The 24,498-nt window shown below is 28.8% G+C and overlaps 3 protein-coding genes across 5 annotated transcripts; all 3 read left to right on the top strand.

The window, feature by feature from the left end:
* Nucleotides 1-960: 960 nt before the first annotated feature.
* On the top strand, nt 961-18,659 carry LOC145181486 (doublecortin domain-containing protein 1-like). 3 transcript variants are annotated; one of them, XM_090100078.1, is made up of 36 exons: nt 961-1,248; nt 1,411-1,584; nt 1,671-1,811; nt 2,242-2,288; nt 2,591-2,727; nt 3,101-3,263; nt 3,430-3,626; nt 3,895-3,988; nt 4,074-4,240; nt 4,503-4,574; nt 4,922-5,381; nt 6,234-6,601; nt 6,677-6,866; nt 6,977-7,262; nt 7,742-7,847; nt 8,242-8,338; nt 8,424-8,506; nt 8,798-8,826; nt 8,995-9,034; nt 9,202-9,448; nt 9,523-9,628; nt 9,726-9,873; nt 10,326-10,405; nt 10,531-10,751; nt 11,056-11,126; nt 14,411-14,552; nt 14,627-14,871; nt 15,072-15,218; nt 16,416-16,515; nt 16,664-16,765; nt 16,837-16,952; nt 17,047-17,217; nt 17,444-17,518; nt 17,624-17,699; nt 17,823-17,956; nt 18,054-18,659. In XM_090100078.1, the coding sequence occupies exons 2-36, from the start codon at nt 1,421-1,423 to the stop codon at nt 18,213-18,215; spliced, it is 5,184 nt and encodes a 1,727-aa protein (XP_089956204.1). In that variant the 5' UTR covers nt 961-1,248; nt 1,411-1,420; the 3' UTR covers nt 18,216-18,659. The 3 variants fall into 3 exon arrangements, with proteins under 3 accessions (XP_089956204.1, XP_089956203.1, XP_089956205.1); XM_090100077.1 differs by lacking the exon at nt 961-1,248 and having other exon boundaries at nt 1,291-1,584; XM_090100079.1 differs by lacking the exon at nt 961-1,248 and having other exon boundaries at nt 1,303-1,584; nt 2,591-2,750.
* On the top strand, nt 18,645-21,446 carry LOC145181591 (serine/threonine-protein kinase greatwall-like). Its single transcript, XM_080056718.2, has one exon. It carries the CDS (start codon nt 18,977-18,979, stop codon nt 21,059-21,061), a length of 2,085 nt encoding a protein of 694 aa, XP_079912844.2. The 5' UTR covers nt 18,645-18,976; the 3' UTR covers nt 21,062-21,446.
* On the top strand, nt 21,436-23,616 carry LOC145181634 (plancitoxin-1-like). The gene is made up of 5 exons (XM_080056771.2): nt 21,436-21,639; nt 21,770-22,011; nt 22,124-22,417; nt 22,572-22,915; nt 23,061-23,616. Exons 1-5 carry the CDS (start codon nt 21,548-21,550, stop codon nt 23,160-23,162), a joined length of 1,074 nt encoding a protein of 357 aa, XP_079912897.2. The 5' UTR covers nt 21,436-21,547; the 3' UTR covers nt 23,163-23,616.
* Nucleotides 23,617-24,498: the final 882 nt, after the last annotated feature.

The raw sequence follows: 24,498 nt of genomic DNA, 5'->3' as shown, positions 1-24,498 counted from the left end.
TCATTGTTAAACTTTAACAAAGTGCATCAGGCCGTATACGTAAAAATAATTTGTATAAATGCTTAATACTTTGTTTTTTCTCATAAATTCAGAAGTGGCTTATCAGTGGAGTTTGATAAAATCTTAAATATATAAAAACTGAAACAGCAGATTTTATAAAAATTGATATAAAAAAAATGAAACCACACAATAAGGAAACTAAAATGTCATTTTTTTGGAATTTCTGGAAATCTATTTATTTTATCGATTAGGGTTGGTCTATACGATTATATCGATATATTGATATACTATATCGATAGGGTTGGTATACATGTTCATTGTTTAGAATTTAGAAAAACGTTTGAAACCTCTAAAAAGCTTGGTCACAATGTGTTAAAAGATTTGTCAATTTTTAGAACTTTAAGTCCCCCTCTGAAGCCGCATCCTAAAATAGCTGATCCAAACTTTTTCTTTTTCATTTCTTAAGGAATACTTTTATTTATCTTAAGTCACTGCTGTTCAGTTTTGAAGACAGCTAGTTGTTTGAACAGCGCTCATTGACAATAAAAAAATTTCATTTAAAAAAATCGAAAGCACATTTTCTGCTATAATTTTGAAAAGTTAAGTAGATTAAAAAGTACTTCAGAAAATATGCATAACCATATATATTTAATGTTCTATCTATTTAGGAATCCTTTTTTGGAAATTTATGTTTATGCTAATTTAGTGGGATAAAAAAATAGCGTTCCGTAGAGGTTGTGTTTACATATATCTGACTCCAAAGTGTAGTTTCTAATGTTTTCTTTATTTAAACCTGTAACCAATAGTCTAAAGTCTCTTCATAATTGTTTCAGATGAACTGATGTAGCCCTGTTTATGATGTATAAATATAAGAATCGTGCATAATTCATAAAATCTAAGCAATAGCTTTTAATTATGTATTTTTATTTTCAATCAATGCATGTTTAGATATTTAACTGTACATTAGCAACTACAGGCCCGATCTGAAACAGCTTAAATACTTTTAAAATAAAGTTTAAGAGGAATCATATATAATAAAATATTGTACATATAAAAATATGGCAGATATGTTTCAACAAAAAACAACATTTAGCTTTACAATAGCTAATAGAAAAAGGCTTTCTTCTAAACAGCTTTAAAATGATTTGTAATTATCAAGAATTCTTATTAATCAAACAAAATTTAATGTGGTGAAAATAGATTTTGTTAGTATTAATGTGTAGTATTAGTTATTATTACAGAAAAAAGGTTAGCTTAAAGTTTTAAATTCTATTATATGCTTAAAATTAGATTTTATATATCAGGGCTTTAACAACCACAAATGAAGTTACAATCACCAATATGTATGTACATATATGTGGATGTATGTATGGATGCATGTCTACATGCATAGTTATAATTGCTATTTAGAAAATTGATAATGAAAAACTCATCAGTATTAAACTTGCACAGGAGACCAGAGAGTGGTAAACCATATATCAATAATTTTAGAGAAACGACAAACCAGGATGCTATTTTTGCAAGTTATCTTGAAGAATTTGTAAAAAAAGATAAAGCAAGTGGAGAAAAAAAACATAATGATAGGTGACATAGCTTTCTACAATTTCTTTAAACTGTGTTTCTTTTTTCTTTCTATTATTTGATATTATTTATGTTTATTCTATATTTAGATCTACATTATTGACATATCACTCACCTTATGCTCCACAACAGTCATTCACAGAGAATGAGTTTTTTAAAGTTAATAAAAAGTTTGCACCAACTCCTCCAAAGAAAGGAAGACCAATATCTGCACCAGTATATAAAATAGGGTAAGATTCTAATATACATTAATTTGAATAAATATTGTCTATGATTTATTTTTTTTGTAATGCTAAAAACAAGACTGACAAAATGTCAGCTTTGTTTTGAATGTTACAAAAAAAATTAAAACATGTTTGTTTTTAGTATTAATATTTCTAAATTAAAAGAAAGTACAGTGTTTTTTAGCTAGCTTTGTATAGAATTTTCATTTGATGTTTATGATCTTTAAAGTTTATCCATGAACTTAAAAGATCACCACCACCACTACCACCACCGCCACCGCCACCACCACCACCACCATCATCATCACCATCATCATCATCATCATCATTCATTCATTCATTCATTCATTCATTCATTATATATATATATATATATATATATATATATATATATATATATATATATATATATAATATTTTTGTGTTAATAAAATAGTGCAGGAAGCTGGAATGCATTTGAATTTAGCTCTCCTTCAATGTGTTGTAAGAATTTTTTTTAGTGTTCTTTTTTTAAAGATTTTAATTTGTAATAAAGTTGTCATTGTAATTCAAATTAAAAAGAGATCCAGCAAATTTATGCAAAATAAATAATCAGATATTCAATTTTTATGAAATTTAATTCTTTCATTAAGCTTGATGTAAATAGTGTCTTTAATGTCCTAATATATCAATAGCATGCTTAAACTTAGGTGGTTTAAAAACATGTTCAGTAAATTTATTGTATCGTTTGTCGATGTAATTACTATATGGTCTGTTTTTTTTCTGGAGAAACTTTCTTGTTTTAGCTTCAATGAACTCAAATGTTTCCTCGTTATTCAAAATGCCTGTATATAAACGTCAGCAACAAGTTCTGTGTGTCCAAGCTGCTGTCAATGGATCTCGGAATAAATTTTTCAGAGTTACAGCGCCCAATTTGTCAAAGGCAATTTTTGGATATTATTTTGAGTGTGCTTTTTTTTTTAAATAACATTTGGATTTGTTTTAAAATTTGTAAAAACATTTCTTACACTCTTGATTTACTACTCAAATTGTTGTCAACAATTTAAAAAATATATTATTATGTATTTTATAGTATTAGATTATCATATGATAATATATTACATATTTGAATGTATTAAATATATAGTATTTTATCATATATTATTTATATAGTATATTTTTTACATATAAAAACATATCATACTTCATAATATTTAATATATTTTTTATATATATAAACATTACATGTACTTTAAAATATTGAACAAAATACTTCAATTCCTCAACAATATCAAATGTCTAATATTTTATTTCAGTTACTAATGGAGTGCACTCGAAAACTATGTTTGCCATCATCTGCTCGTAAACTATTTTTAGCAGATGGTACACTTGTCATTCATGAAAGTCAGTTATCAAAAGATTGTGAAGTTTTTGTATCAACTGGAGAGCCATTTAAAGACCTATATTTAAGTTTTCAAGGTTTGTGATTTTCTTAGTTAGCAATTGATTTGTAAGTCAAGCGCAGTAGTTGTTAATAAAGATGTAGGTTTTTTTTAAAGAAAAAAGGTTTACATTTATATTTCTTGAATCTCTTTAATGCATGAAATGAATGACAGTTATGACCAGCTGTTTATTTTTTCTTTAGAACGCGAAAAAATTAGAAAAGCATCTTTTTGGACTCTTAATGGTATATTTCTTCCTAATTCTTCACCTAAGACAAAGCATTCATCATTATCATCACGGATGAAAGATATTGCTGATTTTCAGAAAAGAAGAGTTTTAGTTTTTAAAAATGGTTTCAGTTCAAACGGGGCTGAAATTGTGGCAAATGCTCTAGATGATGTATGAATGTACTATTTGAGTTTCTCTCTAGTTTTAAATATTTTTTGTGATTTTTTAAAAATATAAAGTTCAACAGCTGAAGTGATTTTGACACTTTTTTATGTAGTATGTAAGTTCAATTTGCTTGATTTAAAAAAATCTTGAAAATCTAACACCGGGCAATGATGGAATTATAATCATAACTAAATGATATTACTTTTACTGATATATGTTGCCGCTGCTGTGTATGTATTTATTATTTTGTTTTAAGTTTTCTTTTTTCATTTAGTTTTTGGACATGTGTACAATGCGATTAGGATTAAATTCTGGAGCAAGACATTTATTTGATTGGAATGGAGAAATAGTTGAGGACTTGTCACAAGGTTTAACTTTATTACCACAAAGTTACAACTAAATTAATTGATATTAACTTGCAATATTTTTAGTATGTCTTTTTTTTTTTTTTAGTTCCATCCTTACCCAAATTACTGCAACCAACATCAGGAATGGTTTTAGGGCCATTATGGGTCACAAAGGGTGAAATGTTTAGTGCAAAAGGTCCTCTAGATTTTATGTCATTAATGGTGGCAAACACAAGAGAAAGACTGTCATCGTCTAAGGAGCTTATGGCATATGTAAGGCTTTAACAAAATTCTGTACAAATTTTATGATTTTTAAATTTTTAATTTACTGTCTAGTATCACATTTTGACTCTGTTAAGTACCTCACTATATGAAATTTAAACTTCCCTTCTGTACATTTTTATCTATCATAACATTTAAAATCTTTTAACTGTTATTTTAAATCTTTCAAAAAAAAAAAGACAAAACTTTTTTTTATATTTAGGTTGATTTTAATACTTTTTAAATTTTTTTTATTGTTATTTTATCTTTAAAGTTGGCTGAAGTTTTACAAAATGAGTGTGACCATGGATTTGTGAACCAGGAAATTGAAAAACAGCTGAAAGAAGTATAATTCTTTGTTTTATAATTTTTTATATGATTATTTATGATTTCGTTTTAAATGTTAATTTTGATTTTTAATGTTAAACATTATTAATAAAACTTATTGTTGGTATTTAAATATTCAATACTTAGCTAGGATAAAAATGATTTTAAAACAGGCAGCTAGAAAATGTTGGCTTCAATTTAGAGAAAAATTTAATAAACTCTTAAAAGAGCTCATCACATTTTACAGTACAACAAAAAGGTTTTTTTTTGTGTTAACTTATGATGTTGATGTTTCAGCCACTATTTTATTTTTTAAAATTTTCTCTTCTGACTATAAAATTTGTTTATCTGGTTTTGTTTTGCCAGGAATTTGAGGTAGCTGAAGAGTTGGAAAATATTCTACAAATGTTACTACAAATATTAGCTACAATAAAAACATTGCATGCAGAAGAAAGTACAGTGTCTGCATCAACTCACAAATTTCAACACATCTCAGAAATAAGTTCAGATAGCCGGCTCATTAATGGTTTATATAGTTTTCGAATATATGTATATGCAAATGGTAAGAAGTCTAACGAAGAAAAATTGGTAGTAAATGTGCGAGAATTACAAAAGGGTACAAAGACAAAAGCAGAAGCAATACAGCGTTTTTTGGATTTTGTTAATTGTAATTCAAATGTTATAAAAATGTTTGAGTTGAACATTCGAATGGTGTCTGTGAAGCGAGCTTTCCTTATTGATGGAGAAGAAGTTACAGATTTAAATATGCTAACGCAAGATGCAAAGGTGTGGTTGTCTCTAGGAGAAACTTTCATACCTGTTCAGTGTAAGATGTTTTTAAATTTATTAAAGTTTAGAAAGTATTCTATTAATGTCAACAATATTAGCTATTAATATTAATAATTCTTGCTATTCATACTACATACGTTTTAAAAGTTCAAATCAAAAATTCATTCAAATTTTTTGTTAGAAAAAGTGTTAGTACTATTTTAATTGCGAAACTAAATATTCATGCTTTGCTAGTCACCAGATCTATTCCACAACAATTAGTAACAAGTAGAATTAATTATCAACTGATTTGTTATGGTTATTTTTACTTATCAGTTGTTTGAAAAATTCATTTACAAACAGGATCATTTATTATCTAATTTTTGGCAGTGTTGAGCAATCAATTAATTTATGTTTGCATTAATTTTTTCTTATCAGATCAACAAACATTATGAAGGAACAGGAATGATTAGTTAATGATTTTTTTGCCTGTTAAAAACAATCAGTAGTTGGTTATTTATTTACTTGTTGTTGTTTCTGACATCATTACAAAGCTTTTAATTATTTTGATTATTATGAAGTTGATAATTATGTTAACAAATGCATTAGTTAATAAAATCTCAAGAAAGCATATATACTTAATAAGTGGTTATCTTGCCCATAGAAACAATCACTAGCAAGCATATAGGATTAATTGTTGATCATTTGTAAATAATCAGATAATAAGAAGGCCTGCTTGATACTGATGATTTTCAATAAATTTTCTAGTTGTTTAAATAATTGTTGACAAATATCTGCTGACTGCCTTGCATGTCATCTGTGCCAAAAAGCATATCAAGAGCATACATCATCATCATCATCCTTAGGTATCTTTAACTCTTGTTAATTTTTTCTAACATTTTTTATTAAGATTCAATCCTCTCAATCACTCCTGAAAAAGTAAAGTTTAAAAATTTATGGGGAATGAAAAAGATTCTTCAAAAGGATATCTGGATGGGAAGTGACTTCAGCTTAACAAAATCCAAACTTTGGCAGATTTCATCTTCTATTCCTCTTCAATGTCAAACTGAGGAAGTGAAACTTCCTTCTTCATTTGATGAACAAATCTCATTCTTGAAACAGTCGTGCGAAACAAGAATTCGTGAAAAAAATACATTCTTACAATTTAAACAAGACCATTCGTTAGTTTTGTTTCCAGAACTTACTTTAGAAGTTAAAGGTTTTAATCCTGAAAACAATATATGGGGAGAAAAAATTGAACGATGGCTGATAACAAAGGTTTTTTATTGATTTATTTTTGAAGTTTTTCAGTATTTTTTAAATTTAAGCTTGTACCATTGTTTTTCTTTTAAGGATGGACACATTTGCAACAGAAATTTTCCGAATCTTTTGCTAGGAATGGCAGATATAAGCATTCAGTTTACGTTAAATGATAAAGGAGACTTTGAGTTGTTGGATGGAGCTGCTGTTATGCTATTTGATAAATCTTGTAATAGTCATATGAAATGGGCATTTACAAAAGATGGCTATATACAATCTTTAGGTTTCTTTTCTTTATCAGTTTTGACATTTTAGTTTATGAGAGTAAATTTATTACAAAAATATTTACTTTATTTTAATCTGTAATATTTAACTTTGTATGAACATGTCTAGACAATCCTAGTTATGTTTTGACTGCTGTCAATGGGTTTGCATTGGAACCTAATGTCAATAACAAGGATAAAGTGGAATCTGTTCTTAGTTGGGATATCAGCAATTACAACCATAGCATTGTGGTAACTGAGAACTTCAGGAATGAAGAAAGAAAGAGTGCTCTAAAGGAAATCCAACATACACTTGATTCTATTGATGGTCTTCCTGATCAATATGATGGAGAAAAAATTGCTCTTGTTGTTTTGCCTCGATTTCCTGTGCATCATTCTCTTGCTTCAAAACAAAGGTTATTTAAAGATTATGTTATTGATTTTACCACTTTTTAGTTACAGGTTTTAACATATACATAGATACACACATACACACATGCACACATGCACACATCCACACATCCACACATATACACATACACACATACACACATACACACATACACATGCACACATGCACACATACATACATACATACATACATACATACATACATACATACATACATACATACATACATACATACATACATACATACATACATACATACATACATACATACATACATACATACATACATACATACATACATACATACATACATACATACATATATGTATATATCACTTCCTTAGATATAGTACTCACACACATTGCTACTTGGATTGATAGAAGTTAAATTTATTTGTTTACTAGGTTTTTCTTTTAACTTATGTTTTGTTTGCTTAAGTTTTATTTCATCAGTATATATTTTATTTGATCAATATATTTCTAGATGGGCAATAAAAAATGAGCAAACTCAGGAGTTGGGAAGAATGCCTAAGAAATGGGAGCGTCAAAGTCTTATTTGGCCTGTTGATGAATCAGAAGCATATATTGGGGTAAAATGAAATCATCTGTTTTGTTTGCATAAAAAAAACTCACAAAACCTCATCAGTATTTTATGTTTAAATATTAAAGTTAAACTCTTTTTAACTAGTCAACAACATCCCTTGTCAAACATCCCTTTTTGTTATTATTGTTTTAAGTTTTTTATTGTGTAATCATGGTTCAAAAAGTTTTGTTAGCAAAAACCATGTAACACTTAACAATTTAGCATATGTGAAATACTTATGCAGTATGCACATATATTGCATCAACATTTTAAATAAACTCTTGTTTATTTTAATTACATAGTTATGTGGTTTAGCACCTGAACTCCATAACTTAACTTGCAAATTAAATTTTTAAAGTACTATTTATAATATAATGCAAAGACTTATTTTTGGCATTCAGGATGTTTTAGAAGGACATCTTGTGTTTGATGCTCCACAGCTCCATTGGAAAGGTTTTAAGAGTGGGAATGATCAATTCAGAGTTGCAACTAGAATCGGTAAGCTTACAAAATCATCCTAATGAATGATATTATCAAGAAAATGTAAACTGTTTTTTTATTCAGTATTTAAATAAATTTATAGTGAAACCCATAAAGATTCAATTGTTACGAAATGGTGAAGACAAAAACCGATCTGTGACTATTTTTTGTCCTGAAGCCAGAATTGTAAGTATTCTAATATTGCAAAACATTTTTTAAAAAAAAACTTTATGCTGTATGTTTTATTTAGACTCTTTCATAATGTATTTTATCTGGCCCACATTTTAAAATGTTAATTAGGTTTTTTATTTTGTCATCATATCATATTTTAACTCCTATCGATATTGCGGCTAATATAACACTTTTGACCAACCAAACTTATGTTTGGTTGGTCAAAAGTGTTGTTTTTTTTTTTTTTTTTTGTTTTTTTTTAATTCTGCGCATTGCTTTGTGATTTTTAGTTTTAATTACTTTTAGTACAAACCAAATCAATCATTTACAAAGGGGTATGTTTGTTGTACAATTCTTTACTACTTATTTACTAGTTCTAAACCTTATATCAGTCTTTCCCTTGTTGAACTATATAATCAGTTTCATAAACGCATTTATCCAATAATATAATCATATTATTGGATAACTGAATTTATTTTATATATATATTATTATTTTATTAGAGATGGGTTTTCTGGTCTGTTGGAAATTGGCTTCACCAAGGTTTATTACAAGGAGAAATTGATTTTCGTTTTACTGACTAGCTTATACAGTTTTAATATATTACACTTCTCTTTCCTACATAGTTTAATGTAGCATTTAATATTTAGAAAAGATAAATCTTTATTGATCAGTGTAATTATGAATTTCATATTTTATAATTTGTATAGTTTCTTGAACGATGTACAGAGGTCTTAAACCTACCTTCAGCAGCAAGGCGATTGTTTTTGCCAGAAGGAAAAGAGATTTTCTCATTATCTAACTTGAATGAAGATGATATTGTTTATGTCTCGTGTGGTGAAGTTTGGATTGATTCATCAGCATCACAAGGAGATGAGATGGCAAAAATGGCACTTGCAAGTCTTATTGCTGATATTAGTAAAGTTCGACAGTTTTCACTGCTTCGAAAACAAGCTGGTAATTAACATTTCCTACTTGATCAAACATTCACATCCATCATTCTCAATATTTTTCTTCTGTTTTTGTTTTAGGATTTATTGTATCTGCATCTGATGATATGTCTAAAAGCTCAACCTTGCGTCTAATAGAAGAACCTACAAACAAACAAAGTGAAAATGAAAATGAACAACAAATAAAGTAAGTTTTTTTTTTCATCCTCAGTTTCACTTGAAAATTTCTTATCATAAAATTATGAGATACATATTTTTTTTTCTTCTTTTATCATTTATTCCAGCCAAGAGGTTTATAATGAGAATGTTTCAATGTTGAAACAAAGCATCTCATATCATCAGCATGTATGTCCTTACAAATGGGTTTATGCAGATGAATTTATTCATTTAAAAGAAAATCCCAATATTGTTATTGGTATAAATGATAACCAGGTAATTTTAAGCTATTTTATGATGGTTTGACAAGACCAAATAAAATTCTGTTAATCTCAGCTATTATTATTACTATCATTTTTTAATCTATAGAAAACTCAGTTATAATTTCTTCGCCTTCTTTCTACTTAACTCTGCTTAAATTTTTTTTTTACTAAAATTGGATTTTTTATGTATAAAGCACCTGCAGGTGACTGCAGTCTTTGTATTAGTGTGTTGATCTCTTTTCAATTTCAAATCTTTTCGGTATTTGTTGACTATGAGGAATATATGCAATATAAGGTATACATGCTCTATGTAGTATATATGTACTATAAGTTACTCTTGCATTATGAGGCATATATGCACTACGAGGTGTATAAGACTATGAGTTATATGAGTGTTAAAAGGATTATGTTTGCACTACAAGTAGAGTTTAAATTAATGTGTTGATTGAAACATCTCATGTTTAGATTACTGCTAATCAAGATCTGGTTACTTGTAAACGACAGATAGACATTCCAACTCAAAGGTGGACTTTGGATTTGGATGGGTAAAACACTTTTATATTTGTTTTGTTAATTTTTTTAATGCTTTTTACTTAATTTCTGCTACACTAGGGAAAACACTTTATAAAAATTAACAAACCTTAATTGAAATTTTTTTCTTATGTTTTAGATCAATACGCTCAAAAGCAAATCCTCAGTTAGTTGTTGCTGTTAGTATGCCTGTGTTTAAAAGTGATTTTAATTACAAAAGTAATATTAGTGTTTTCAGGGATGCTCGCCTTATAGTCACCAATAAAAGATTTTTAATCAATGGAAACTCAAATCAACTTTTCAAGATTAATGATGTTTCTGGATATATACAAACTTTTGCTACCGATCAAGTTAATATGGGTACGATTTTTATTTTTTCTATAAAGTTCTGCATCTTTTTATTTGAAAATCTCAAAGATATGTTTTAAAAATCTTCCTATTTTTTAAAATGTTTTTTTTTTCATTATATTTATTTTTAATTCTCATTACTTCTTTTTACCCATGTTTATACTTTCCAATTTGCAAAGAATATAAAACCTCTTGTTTTAAACTATTTTGATTTTTAAGTAAAGTCAATAGTTTTGTAATTTTTTCTCAAGGTTTGTTGAGTTTTGCAGTTGTTTTGTTAAAATTGTTTTTAATAAAAAGTTACTATGTGTTTTAGAAGTCACTGCTTCCAACAAAGCTGGTGTTTGTACATTTGCTATCTTTGGAGAAAACACCATCATTCAACCAGTGAGCATGTTCAAAATTAACTAGACTCATGTTTAGGCAACTTTTTAAGCAACAGAAGCTTTTAAATTGCTACTTGTATTTATTTCACTAATTTTTGATGTTGTTAATTTAGACTTTATGGTTGGCTTCAAAAATTTAAGTACTCACTCTTTCTCATTTAAACAAATCATCCCTTGACCCTTGAGTCATTCTATGTGCTGTCTTTTGGTCTATCAGAAGCTTCAAGTCTGATTAAAAAGATTTTAAATTTGATTTGTATTTTTGCTTCGTAATGGAATTAATATTCTCTCTGACTTTCAAGAACACCTTCTACAGAACACATCCTTTACTGTTTTTTTGAAACTCTTTTCTGGCCTTCTTTAGTGTTTCTACTTTTAGATTTCTTCAAGGTTTCCCACTTCTCAATCAGAAAGGAGTTATGTACAAGAATAAGAACAAAGCTGATTATGAATTTTAGTATCTTTCAACTGTTAGAAAGTTGAATGAGCTGAAAATAATATATTTTTATTTATTGTTTTCACTGATTGTAAGAGCTGTAGCTAGAAAATTTCAAAGAGCTGTTGTTCAGTTTTGCTTGTCATTATCGTTGGGAATTTTAACAGATTTTCGGATTAACGGTTGTCAGTAAATTGTTATCCCATTACCGGTAATTACCGGTTTTTACCGATGTTTAAAAAAAATTTTATTATATTGAGAAAATGTCTTACCTGGATGATGATCTGTTGCGAGTACCTTTGTGTTTCTTGTTTACAAAGTTTTGAATTAAATGTGTGAAATAAATTAAAGATTTCAAAATCATTAATTAATGAATAATTACTAGATTTAAACCTTTTATAACATTTGTATTTATTTGAAATATGAGTATTGCATATTTATTAACAGCCTTGTATGTTAAAATAATTTTGGCTGATTATTCTTTAATTCAATAACAAAGAAATATGTCGACCAAAAAGTCCTCAGTTTGGGATAACTTTACAAAATGTGGTCAAGAATCTACCATGTGTAATTTATGTGAAAAAGTTGTTAAATAAGCTGGCAGATCAATTTCTGGGCTCAGAGCTCATTTAAAATCTGAACACGATGAAATGAAAAGTATTAAAGAAAAAAATATGTTATTACCTGTAAAAAGACAAAGAGAGATGACAGAATTTGTAGAAAGAGAAACTATGGCATCAATGTATGCCAGGATGGCTTCAGGTGATGGCTTCAGGTGATAGCTTCAGCACTCATGCAATGGCTAACTCTCAATTCATTAGAGAATCATTCATCAATCTACACCTTAATCCACTAAAGGATCACAAAACAATTTCAAAATATGTTGGTGATTTCACAGTGGAAATAAAAAAAAAAAAAAGAGATAGCTCACAATTTAGATGGAAAACACATTAGCTTGACTGCTTATGGATATACAAGTGTGAATAACCAGAGGCTAATAAATGGCAATGCCCATCTGGGAGGAAAATCTTATAATTTAGGGTTGATCAAAATAGATGGTAGCCTTCCATCTGAAGAGGTTAAAAAGTTAATTTCAAGGAACCTAGATGAATTTCGTCTAAATAGGAAACAAGTGGTTTGTCTCACAATAGATGGGGCATCTGTTATGATCAAACTTGGGAAGATGTTATCTTGTTCCTAGCAATTGTGTTTAGCACATAGATTGCATTTGGCAGTTACTGAGGTGTTTTATATGAAGCATGTAAAAATAGGAGGTGAAGAGAGCAAGGACATGGAGGTAGAAGTGGATATGGATATAGAAGAGGAAAAAGAAAATGATGTGGATTCAAATGTACTTTTTGTCCTAGAAGAGAATGAGTTGTATCCTAGACGTTTGGTTCCAGATATTCAAGTTCTTATATCAAAAGTCAGTTAATGTGAGAAAATCCCCTGTAAAAAACAGTTTTCTTCAAGAAAAAGTTCAAGAGAAGTATGGCAAAAAGCTTGCCATACTTCTCTTGAATTTTTGAAAAAAGCATGATTATCATGATTACGAGATTTCCCCTGGTTTTGGATATTGTTCAGGTTGTTTCAAAAAAGATTAGAATAGACTTTGAATTTACCAGTGATGAAATTGAACTTTTGAACAATATAGTTTTCATTCTTGAACCATTAAAAAGTGCCTTGAAAAAAGTTTGCAGCAGAGAAGCTACTTTGCTTACTGCACATGGAGCTTTCCAATTTATTATCAAAAAGTTAGAAGATAATAACTCCTACATTGCAGGAAGCAAGAAAAAAGTTGTATTAAAAAGGTATAGAGAAAGATAACAGAGCAATTTGCTTGCTTTAGTAAGATATTTGAAATCACCCAACTCAGTAGGAAAAACAGATAATCTTCTATCAGTTCCTTCAAAGCCTACGTTGGTGAAAGTAGCTAAAGAAATACTACATCATATTTGCAGCATTAAAGAAGATGAAGATATTAGTACCACTAACTATCAAATCCTGAAAGTCAACTAAGCTGTCACTTGAAAAAGAATTAGAACAGACCATAAGTCAGTCTTTTTCAGGAAAGTATTGCAACAACAAAGAATTCAAGTCATTGTCCAAAGAGTTCAACCTGTATGAAAGTGATGGGCAAAGAACAAAAAATTTTAAGACTTTACTGTCGGCACTTGAAACAGTTCCTCCAACTTTTGTTGAAAGTGAAAGAGCATTTAGTGCTGCAGGTTGCTTTGCTACAAAGAGGTCACAAATGAGTGCTAAATTCGTTGATAGTCTTTGCTTTCTGTATGGTTATCTAAAATAGTATAATTTACATCTCTTTTATTTAATTCCTGAGACCCTAAAAACCGGTAATTATGTGAAAAACCGGTAAATTTTTACCGGTAAATTACTGTTTCCCAACTATACTTACCAATAAATTCCCTCAAGCCAAGATCTCTTTGAACTTTCTGAAACATTTTTTTTTTTGACAAAACACTCTTTTTTTTTTTTAAATAAACATAATGTAGAATAATGAAATGTTGTCAAAACCACTAGTGTAATAAAGGATTCTGATTTAGAAGCAGGTACCATAGTATTAGTAAAATTAAAAAATAGGTAATTTGGTAATTGTTTTCAATATCACACAAGAAACAGGTTCCTGCTATTGTTCCATTTTAATGGAAGACTCTTACAATAGATATTTGCTGCTTTTATTTATAAAAACATTTTATTTTTTTCATTTTTGTGTGGTCATTTTTATCTTTCATATTTGTAATTGTGAAGGATCCTTAAAATAACATATAAGAGTTTATAATTAAAATGAAAACTTGTAATTTTAAAATTATTATCATTTTATTTTAAAGGGTTTTGTTTGGAACAGGAGCAGTAAAGATGGCTCAATAAAAAAGCTTCTGTTATGTGAGAGTTGTGGAATTGTTATTCGTGGTAGCAGGAAGTTAGAAGCATTGAATGGTTTTACTGAATTCTCTTGTGCAATGGGAGATGGTATTATCTATTTTCTTACATTTACTTGCATAAATTAAAATCTTTTTTTAAAATTTTTTTTTTTCTTTTCTTAGCTGTAAAAAACAAAATCAAGATCAAGGGTTCATTCCAGTGTTTAAATAATCGAATAGATCTTTCACCTCCAGAATGTGAATCAACATTATTTTTGTGTGAAAAGCTTCTTGATCTACGTCAAGAAGCTGGTACTTGTAAGACTGTTAATAAAATAATACAAAGCAACCCTGGAGTAAGGGTTCTTGCTCATAAAAATGGTTGCAATAGTGATGGTGTTTTGGTTATTGGCAGTTCTATTCAACAGGTTGAGATTTGGAGTTAAATGAATGTTATCATTTTTACTTATAAAATATTATACTAAAATCTTAAAACTATATTAAGTTATTGATATATTTTTGGGCAAAGCTGACCAGTAAGAAAAAATAATAACAGCTGAGCGCCAGTTTTTCAATAAGTAATTTTCAATTTTTTTTTTTATAGAATAAAAATAATCTGTTTTTTTAGTTACTGGATCAATGCACTTCAAGGTTAAATCTTTCACAATCAGCCCGTCTTCTTTTTCTTATGGACGGTGAATTGATCACTAACATGAACCAAATTCTTAAACCTTATTACCCTGAGCTTACTTACATCAAGCGAGGATTTGTTCAGGTTTTTAAAAAAATTTTTTTTTGCATTTTTTTAATGTCACTTTTTCACCATTTTACACAAGTTTTAAATTTCTAACTTAAAATAAGAGCCTAAATGTGGTAAAGTGATTTATACAACGGTTTGGTTACATTAAGAAAAATCAGATATTTCTGAAGATAAGAAGAAATACCCTTTCTAAAATGATTTTCCTATCTTATGCAAAAAATAATAAAATAATAAAGTGACTCAATTTTTAACTCTTTTTAATGGTTGTTTAAAAATAATGCATGGATCATTAATAACGTGGCGCATATGAGTAATGTATTTGCAAATACCAAACAAATAAATACAATAGAACCATTAAATACAATACAACGATTAAAATGAGAAAGCAAACATTCAGATTGACTTTCGTTGATCCTTAAAAATGTTTTGAGTTAGAATTTGATTTTTCAAAAAATTCTGATACCGAAGCATAAAATTTTCCATAAAATGTAGACATGTTTATTGTAAAATGATGTTTATTTTATAATAGTTTGTCTTCTTGTTTGTCAACTTATTTAGTGCAAATCGGTTATCAACAAATATCATTAATTTTTTTATTTAAGATTCTTAAAGTTTGTGTGAGCTGTTCGCCCTAAAAAATAATTTAAATGATTCCTATAAAAAATGATTTTTTGGTCGATATGACATTGGTCATTTACAAGTTATCATTTTTAGAGAAATTCTCGTACCTTTCACAATCTTTGAGATTAAGGTTAATGAAAAAAAATATTTTAGAATGATTTTACTTAATTTAGGTGGAGAAGTGATTTTTATTTGTCTTTAAATTATTTAAGGAACAAGGCTATTTTGATTATTTTTTCATCAATAATTCAATTCTTCAAAATTTAGAGTTGCATCTGTAAGTTTCTAGGGTACAGATATTGACAAAATCATATTTTTAGTAACACTCACAGGATCAGTTGTGGTGTAGTTAATGTTTGCTGCTATTCGTGGGATATTCAAAAACTTGATTGTGCATGTTACTAAATTACATTTAACAAATGCGAAACAAAATTCCTTAATCTCCAGGCTCTGTTTTGGGTCCCCAAACTTCTTAAAGCAGTTACTATCCTAATCTTATAAATAACAATAAATAGTTATAAGCAGTAAATAATTATAAAGCTTAATAATCTTAAATATATATATATATATTTTTAAAAAAATTGTTTTTAGATTTTAAATGAAGAAAATACCTCTGATATTGAAAGACTTGATGTTCGAATCCCAGTGGATGTTTGGGTTTCTGTGGGTGAACCATTTATACCCCTGCAAGGTTATTTTTTTTATGCAACCTTTTCATGCTATTACATTTTCTCTCATTGTTTCTATCAATAATACTCTGTGTTTGTATAGATAAATATCTAAATAGATAGATAAAAATCTGAGATCGTAAGTGTTAATATTTTTAAAAAAATTTTTAGATGCAGAAAAATCTAAGTTTTTGTTAACATCTAAGCATTTAGCAAAGTTGCAAATGGTTAACAACTTACAGATAAAAAAACATAACCTCAGACATACAAAAGGTAATATTTCTACTAATACCTTTGTTAGTGCAAATCCTTAATTGGTATAACAATTTAGTATTGTGTTTTAGCTCGTAGATTATTGGAATTTTCATCAGAAAAAAATATAAAGCCAGTAATCATCAAGCCTTTAGCTGAGGATTCTTCAAAAGAAAATCAAATAGAGCAATCAATCAGTCAGCTTCAGGTAAGTGTCCTAGTAACAATTTTTTGTGTCTTACCATATTTTTATGCAACTGATATAAAAAAGTAAGATTAATTTATTACTTTCAATTTTATAGACACAGTTGGATGAGGTAAAGTTACAAGGTGGAAATATTCAAAGTGAGCCAGTTAAAAAAACTTCTAAGAAAAAGCTATACACTATGCCTCAAGCACTAAAGTTGTTTGTTTTTCAAAATGGTGAAAACCCTGATTTGTGTGATGTTGTATTTGCAAGGACATTACAAGAGGTCAGTTTTCTGGTTTTGAAAATGTTATATCTAAACAAAAGTTTACCTCAAGAGCTTTGATTAATACTAAGCTACTTTTGTTTTCTCAGAAGAAGAACCTCCTACAACATATTTTACCTCTATCTAAAAATGTGTACTTCTTGTATATAAAATATGTTTATAACAAAGTTAATGCCTGTATGACCATTTATGCTAGCCTATGTTAATATGGATTATTTTCTACTAGCTTATGGCAAGTGCAACTACTAAACTAAACCTCCCCAGCTGTGCAAGAAGAGTTTTTTCCAAAGAAGGAGTTGAGGTAAATATGCAATAATATACTTACAAGATTTTTAATAATTTAGATTGCAGAAATACAATTGATTTAATAAAAGTTAATTTTGTAAAATATCCTATATGTATATAGATTTTTTCGATGGATGACTTGAAGCGTAATCAAACAGTGTGTATCAGCTGCGGTAATAAGTTTGTAAATTACAATGGTAAGTTGAAATAATTTTACGATAGTGTAAACAAAACTTAATTTTAAGAAACTTTAAATTTATTTAAAATATTTTCAAGTTAAACTATGTCAAAGTTACAAAATCTGGAGAAAAAAAATTTAGATAAAAAAAATATGATTGATCTAAAAGCAAAGTGGTCACGTGCTCAAAAACAAAAGATTTTGGAAGGAATGGAGAGTGTAAAAGTTTTAGATGAAGAAATGGAAAACAAAATACAATCAGAGGAAGATGATGAGGTATGAGATCTTTTTAAACATAAACATTTCATTTAAATTTTTTACCATGCCATAATTTTTCATTTGTGTTTATTCTACAGAATATGTGTTGCTTTAGAAAACCATTATTATGACTTCCGAAGAGTATCCTACTTGCATTGAGAAGGATGCTACTTGCATTGAGGAGGATGCTACTAAAAGAACTGAAATTAATAAACAATCTCCAAATAAAAAGCATCCTACAAGTATGAGGTTTGATCTATCTTTAAGAGTTTACTGAGCTTTGAAAAGGCATCTCGCAAGTATCAGTTTTGATCTATCTTAAAGAGTTAACTGGGCTTTGGAAAAGTTTAGAGATAAAATTAATCAACAAATGATATTTTAACAAATGTTTTATAGAAGAGGGTGCTAAAAAGGAATGATCAAATGAAGGAGTGAATTATTTTTGGTCTTTTTTTTTTTTTAATTTTAAATTATGGTATTTATTAAAAAGTTTTATCATTCGTTTTTTAATTTTGTAAATAAAATTTTAATATATTGTAAAAAACTAATAATATTTCATCACAAATATTTGTCTACAAATAGTTTTTAAAAAATGTACATTTTTAGTTTTTATTTATTATGTGTAAACTATAAATGATGTCATTAAATGTATATTATAATTTTTAGTGCTAAAGAAAGTTTTATCTCGTAAAACTTGTTTAATAAATCTGCTGCTTTTCAATATTTGTCTTTTATGACTTCTCTTAAGAATATATTGCTAAAAATTATTTGTCTTTGATGATTTTTCTTAAGAATTTCTTGCTATTTTAAAAATTAAAAAAACCTTGAATTAATAATTTTATGAGCTTTCGTTTTTTGTAGTTTCTTTGCTAAAAATGAATGAAATTTTCTTGATGATAATTGCTGTCAAAACAAATTATCATCAGTATCATGATTATTATCAATTGCGATTATTGTTTTTACACTATTTTCAGTTATTCTTAACCAATTTTCTTTTAAATTTGGTATATAATTTAATACCAAACTTTTAATCAATCTATGCTTTTTATCTCTCTGTTTCTTTTTACTGTTTTTAAGATAAAAATGGCTTTTTCTGAAGTTACAAAGCGCCATAAAAAGTTGTTTGATTTTAATCATTTATCTGCTGTCAAAAGTCATCGAGCTCCAGGAGTGCATGATTTTCAAATCATCAAGCCTATTAGTAGAGGTGCATATGGGCAAGTATATTTAGCACAGAAGAAAGAAAGTAAAAAACTATATGCTGTAAAATGCATGAAGAAAAAGGATGTTTTAAACAAAAATATGATGGACCAAGTTGTAGCTGAACGGGATGCTTTAGCATTATCTTCTAAAAGTCGTTATGTTGTGCAGCTTTTCTATTCATTCCAATCAGATGACAAAATATTTTTAGTCATGGAATATATGATAGGTGGTGATGTAAAGTCTTTGTTGCATAACTTGGGTTATTTTGATGTGAATATGGCTAAAATTTACATTGCAGAAGTGATTTTGGCTTTAGAGTATTTACACAGTCATGCAATATTTCATAGAGACATCAAGCCTGATAATATGTTGCTCTCTAGCAAAGGACATATAAAGTTAACAGATTTTGGTCTGTCATGTATAAGCAGAGATCGAAAACCAAATATGCTTGATTTGATTAACACACCAGGTACACTTGTTTCTGACAATGATGTTGAAAAAAATGTTTTCTGGAGAACACCTGGTCAATTACAGTCTCTTACTAGTAACTTCACTTTTTCTGCTCCACGAACAAAAAGTCATGCAAAGAGTAAAAAGCCAAGAAGGTTGAGCACGCTTCAATCCATACAATCTCTGATAGAAACCAAAGAATTTGTTTTCAGTCCTCCTCAAAGTTGTTTAAATGCTCATTTAAATGGTGATATAAGTTCAGCACCTTTTCTTTCTACACCTCAAGTTTGTAATGTTTCTTCAACTCCTGGTTCTTCTTTAAATAGAGTGATATCTAGTACAGGTATAACATCAGAAATCACTTCACTGGATCTAGGTTCTGCACAGTGCAAACGGTGTTATGTTGAGATGGACTCTACTTCAGATAATGAAAAGGAAAACCGACCGAGTAAAAGAGCAAGGGTTTTGTCACACAGTTTGCCGTTTGATGCAGAAATATTTAACAACTTTACAAATGAAAAATGCCATGTTCACTTTCCTGATAGCATAAAAAGTTGTACAAAAAACAATCAAAGTTTATCTGATATGAATAATAAAGCATATATTCCCACCAATGAACTCCAAAATACATCAGAGGTTGGCAACATAAGTGGTGTCACTGAATTGACTGAAACTAGTCATATGAGCATTTCCTTTTCAGCTGAAAGCGATCTTTTAAGCCCATGTATTTCTCAAAGACAATCAGAACATCAGTCAACTAACAAAGTTTGCATTAATTCTTTGACACCAAAAAATATTTTTTCTGAAAACAAAACAGAATCTATTAATGCAACTACTCCAGTACAGAACCTGCATTTTTGTGAGAGTCATTCTCCCATACTAAGCAAAAACCAATATCCAGAATCAATCAATTGGTTAAGTGATTCCAAAACACCTGACTGTGGCAGTTTGAACCACTCCAATATTTCTCCTAAAAAAACTCCATTTCGTACACCAAAAATATGTGTACGTGGTGTTGCTACACCATTGGAAAAAAATAGAGTTTTGGGAACTCCTGATTATCTTGCTCCAGAAATCTTGCTGGCTCAGCCTCATGGAGCTCCAGTCGATTGGTGGGCTCTTGGAGTATGCTTTTATGAGTTTCTTACTGGAGTGCCACCCTTTAATGATGATACTCCTGAGTTAGTCTTTCAACATATTCTAAATCATGATATGATTTGGCCTGATGGTGACGAGGCATTACCAGAAGATTGCATAGATACCATAAATTTTATTCTAACTGAAGATCCAATACATCGTCCAAAAGCTGTTGATCTTAAACCATTGCCGTGTTTTTCTGAGATCAATTGGGCCAACCTTCATAATGAGAAAGCACCTTTCATCCCAAATCCAGATGATGACTGTGATACAACTTACTTTAGTGCAAGAAACCTTGCCAGCCATTTGAAAATGTCAAATTTCATGACCTAATATTTCTGCTTTTTTTATTTATTTTTTTTTTGTTTTAATCTTTCATTTTTATTTTCAGCTGATAATTAAAAATAGAAGTTAGATTTTTTTTTGAAAAAAAAAAATTTAATTTGTATTTTTCTCTTCAAGTTCGTTATAAAATGACAATAGTAAATATCAGTTTATATTTTCCTTATGCTGCTTGTACATATGAGAATTATTTATTTTCAATATTTTATTGACTTGCTGTTAAACATCAAATAGTAACTATTATTTTTCTTCTGCAACATTTGTTCAGTTTTTTTTTTGTGTTGTTTTTGTTTATGATCAAATTATTTAAAAATATTTTAAGGCTGTATTCAAAATTGTCGTATTTATATGAATATAATGATGAAATTTATATTCAGCTCATGAGTTTTTAAAGTTGATACATATACTAACAACATTATGTAGTACACTCTGTATAATGCTTTTTTACTTCCATGTATTTTTGATCAGTTAATTAAAATGTGGGAAATCATCTTAACACTGGTTTACTTCCACTCAACTGTATCTGGAAAGTTATCTTGCATTAGTGATAATGGGGATCCTGTAGATATGTAGGTTTTTGAAAAAGTTTTTATTTTGTTTTATTTTTTTAGTAAAGCTGTGTTTGAGTTTTTATGTACAGACCTTGTAGAACACATTTGTGACTAAAGCAATTTCTTAATTATTTTTATTTGGTTAAAGGTTTATTTTGTACAAGTTACCGCGATTAAAAGAAAACGATGTTCCAGAACTTGTAAAGTCAGGCCATGGATACGGATATTTAGATTCAAAAACCATGAAGTTCGCTTTTTCCTCTTCGTCTATTGCTGATCAAACTAGTGCTGCTGGGAGAACGTTAGACCAAGTCTATGAAAAGTACAAAAACAATGTCAATGGTGTTGAGGATTTAGCGCATATGTTTTACAACGACGAAAACCCTGATGGTACTTATAGTTGAAAAAAAAAATGCATATCATATACATATATAATTGAAACTAAAATACATAGCTCCTATGAAATTAGAACAAAATTTTTTAGTACTAGTTCATATTTTAGGGGAACCTTACTATAAAGACTGCGGTCACACTAAAGGAGCTGTTGCTTTTGATCAAGAAACTGGATTCTGGATGATAACGAGTGTACCAAAATATCCTTATGCTGCATCGGAAGGTTATTCTTATCCAGCAACAGGTTGTATGTACGGTCAAATGTTTATGTGTGTCACATTCAATGCAAGCATGTTTGATACAATAGGTTTACAGCTGAGGTTCAACAACCCTCACATACATGACTCAAACTTACCATCGTCATGGGAGAATATGTTCCCTAACATGAAAAAAGTTTTAAATGGTAAGACATTCGTAAACTCTTTTAAAAAGTTGTTTTAGTTTTTATCACTTTGGCGCTTCATTGAACAAATCTTTTTCAGAATCTTTGTATAGAGCTATATAGAATCTTTATATAGAATCTTTTGCCGACTTAAAGTTTAAACTCTTATTTTTAGGGGAGATGATCAAAAATCCTCCATTCACAAACTTAGTAGAATTAACATCTTTGGCTGGAACTAAGTTTTTAAGCTTTGCTAAAACAGGGAGCTTTGATAATGATTTATACCGAGATTTCGTAGCTCCAACTTTAAAGGGCAATATCTTAACCGAGACATGGCGACACGGTGATGTTTTGAATTCCTCTTGCAATGTTAAATACACTGTGGAAGATATTCTCAAGTTGAACGTTCAACTGGGAGATTTTGAGTTTCCTTTTCCCAATTTTGATGACCATTCAAAGTTTGTTGTGGGGAAAAGCGAAGAAACTCCCTACGTCTGTGTTGGCGATATTAATCGCGCTGTAAGAATTAAAGTTAAATTTAATTGCTAAACGTTATGTTTAAAATCACAATTTGTTTTAATGGAATTCAAAAATACGAATAAAAAACTTTTTGTTGTCTTTGTTATCTTTTAATTTTATCAAAGTTAATGCATCACTTTTTCAGCCAACGCAATTTGTTCGTGGTGGCGGCACCATGTGTTTGAAGGACCGAACGATATGGAAATTATTTCGAGCTTTCGTTGTGGAAGATGAAGAATGTCACTAACAAACTTCATTTTACCGTTTTCTATTATAAACATTTTTAACGTTTTTTTTTTCGTACCCTTGATAAAGTAATAATTCTAAATGTAATATATTTTTGAAAGTAGAGCACAGTTATTAATATAATTGAAAGAAATAATCTTCAATAAATGTAATGTTTTCAAAGTTATTTTTTACTGTTTATTAACTATTTTACAATTTTATACTATTTCTACATTCTCAAAAGAAATTAGAAATTTGTTAATACGAGACTTTTTCTATAATGTTATTTTGTTAATGAGTTAATGAAAAGATATTATTTTCATAATATTGGTTGTTTCGACTTATTTTTCTATAATTGTCAAATAAAAGATAAAACATTTCAACTGCAAGTTATTTAACAATTATTGTCATTTTTTTTATGTTATGGATATTTTTTTCTTATTTTTACTTATGTGTTAAGAAGAATTCTGGTTTTTGACTGGTGTTTTAAAACTTGAATTCGAGCGGTCTTGAAGATAAGATTCAACTAGAGATTCGCTTGATATCTCCTTTTCCAACGAAATCCAACCATCAAACAAATCTGAGTTTGAATATAATAAGTTAAGATAGTGAAGTTGGTGAGATAGTTAAAAGACGAAGAAAGTCATGAACTAGGATCAGAACACCAATATTCCTGAGCAATAATTCCATCTCTCACAGTCGATCTTACATCGACATTTGAGATATCACCTAAATTAGCTTTAAATCTTTGATTCAAATGATTGTACCTAAGATAATTTATATTTTAACGCCTTTGAGATATTTTAATTAATTCTGATGAATTTGTGGCGCCTAAGTGAAAAACTGAAATAAAGTACTTTGAACGTACCAATAATACGTTTAAGGTGCCCTTTTTCGATTTTACGTTTACTTTTTTTTTCGAGTTTTTAAGTCATTTGTTCTTAAAACCTCAAACAAAAATAAGTAATATTAAAGAGAATAAGGTTTCTAAATTCGGGTTTGCACATATTTTGTTTTCTGTTTTAAGGTGTGTTGAGTTTTACACATTTTAGCTGTAGACAGTTGCGCAGCCAGAAGAGGTTGAACATCGGAAATGGACTATTACTTGAAGCTACTTGAACTACCATTTAAAAACTCGTCATAAAACTTAAAAACTGCTCATTATAAACTCGTCTCACTCAAGATTTATCTTAATTTGGTTTCTTCTCACTCAAAAAACCTTTACTTGTTCAGGTATAGTCTTGCAGGAAGACAAATGGTGACAAGTTTTGATTAGAATTAAGTGCAGTGGTTCGATTGCTACAATCCCACACAAACGATGTCTCGTTTTCGAAACGATGTCTCGTTTTCGAAAAGAG

The sequence above is a fragment of the Hydra viridissima genome, unplaced genomic scaffold, assembly GCF_058129835.1.
Source record: "Hydra viridissima isolate aposymbiotic clone 2 unplaced genomic scaffold, HvirCarnegie_v1 scaffold_10, whole genome shotgun sequence".
NCBI lineage: Eukaryota > Metazoa > Cnidaria > Hydrozoa > Anthoathecata > Hydridae > Hydra > Hydra viridissima.
Note: the sequence above shows the minus strand (reverse complement) of the source record. Positions and strands in the feature narration are given on the sequence as shown.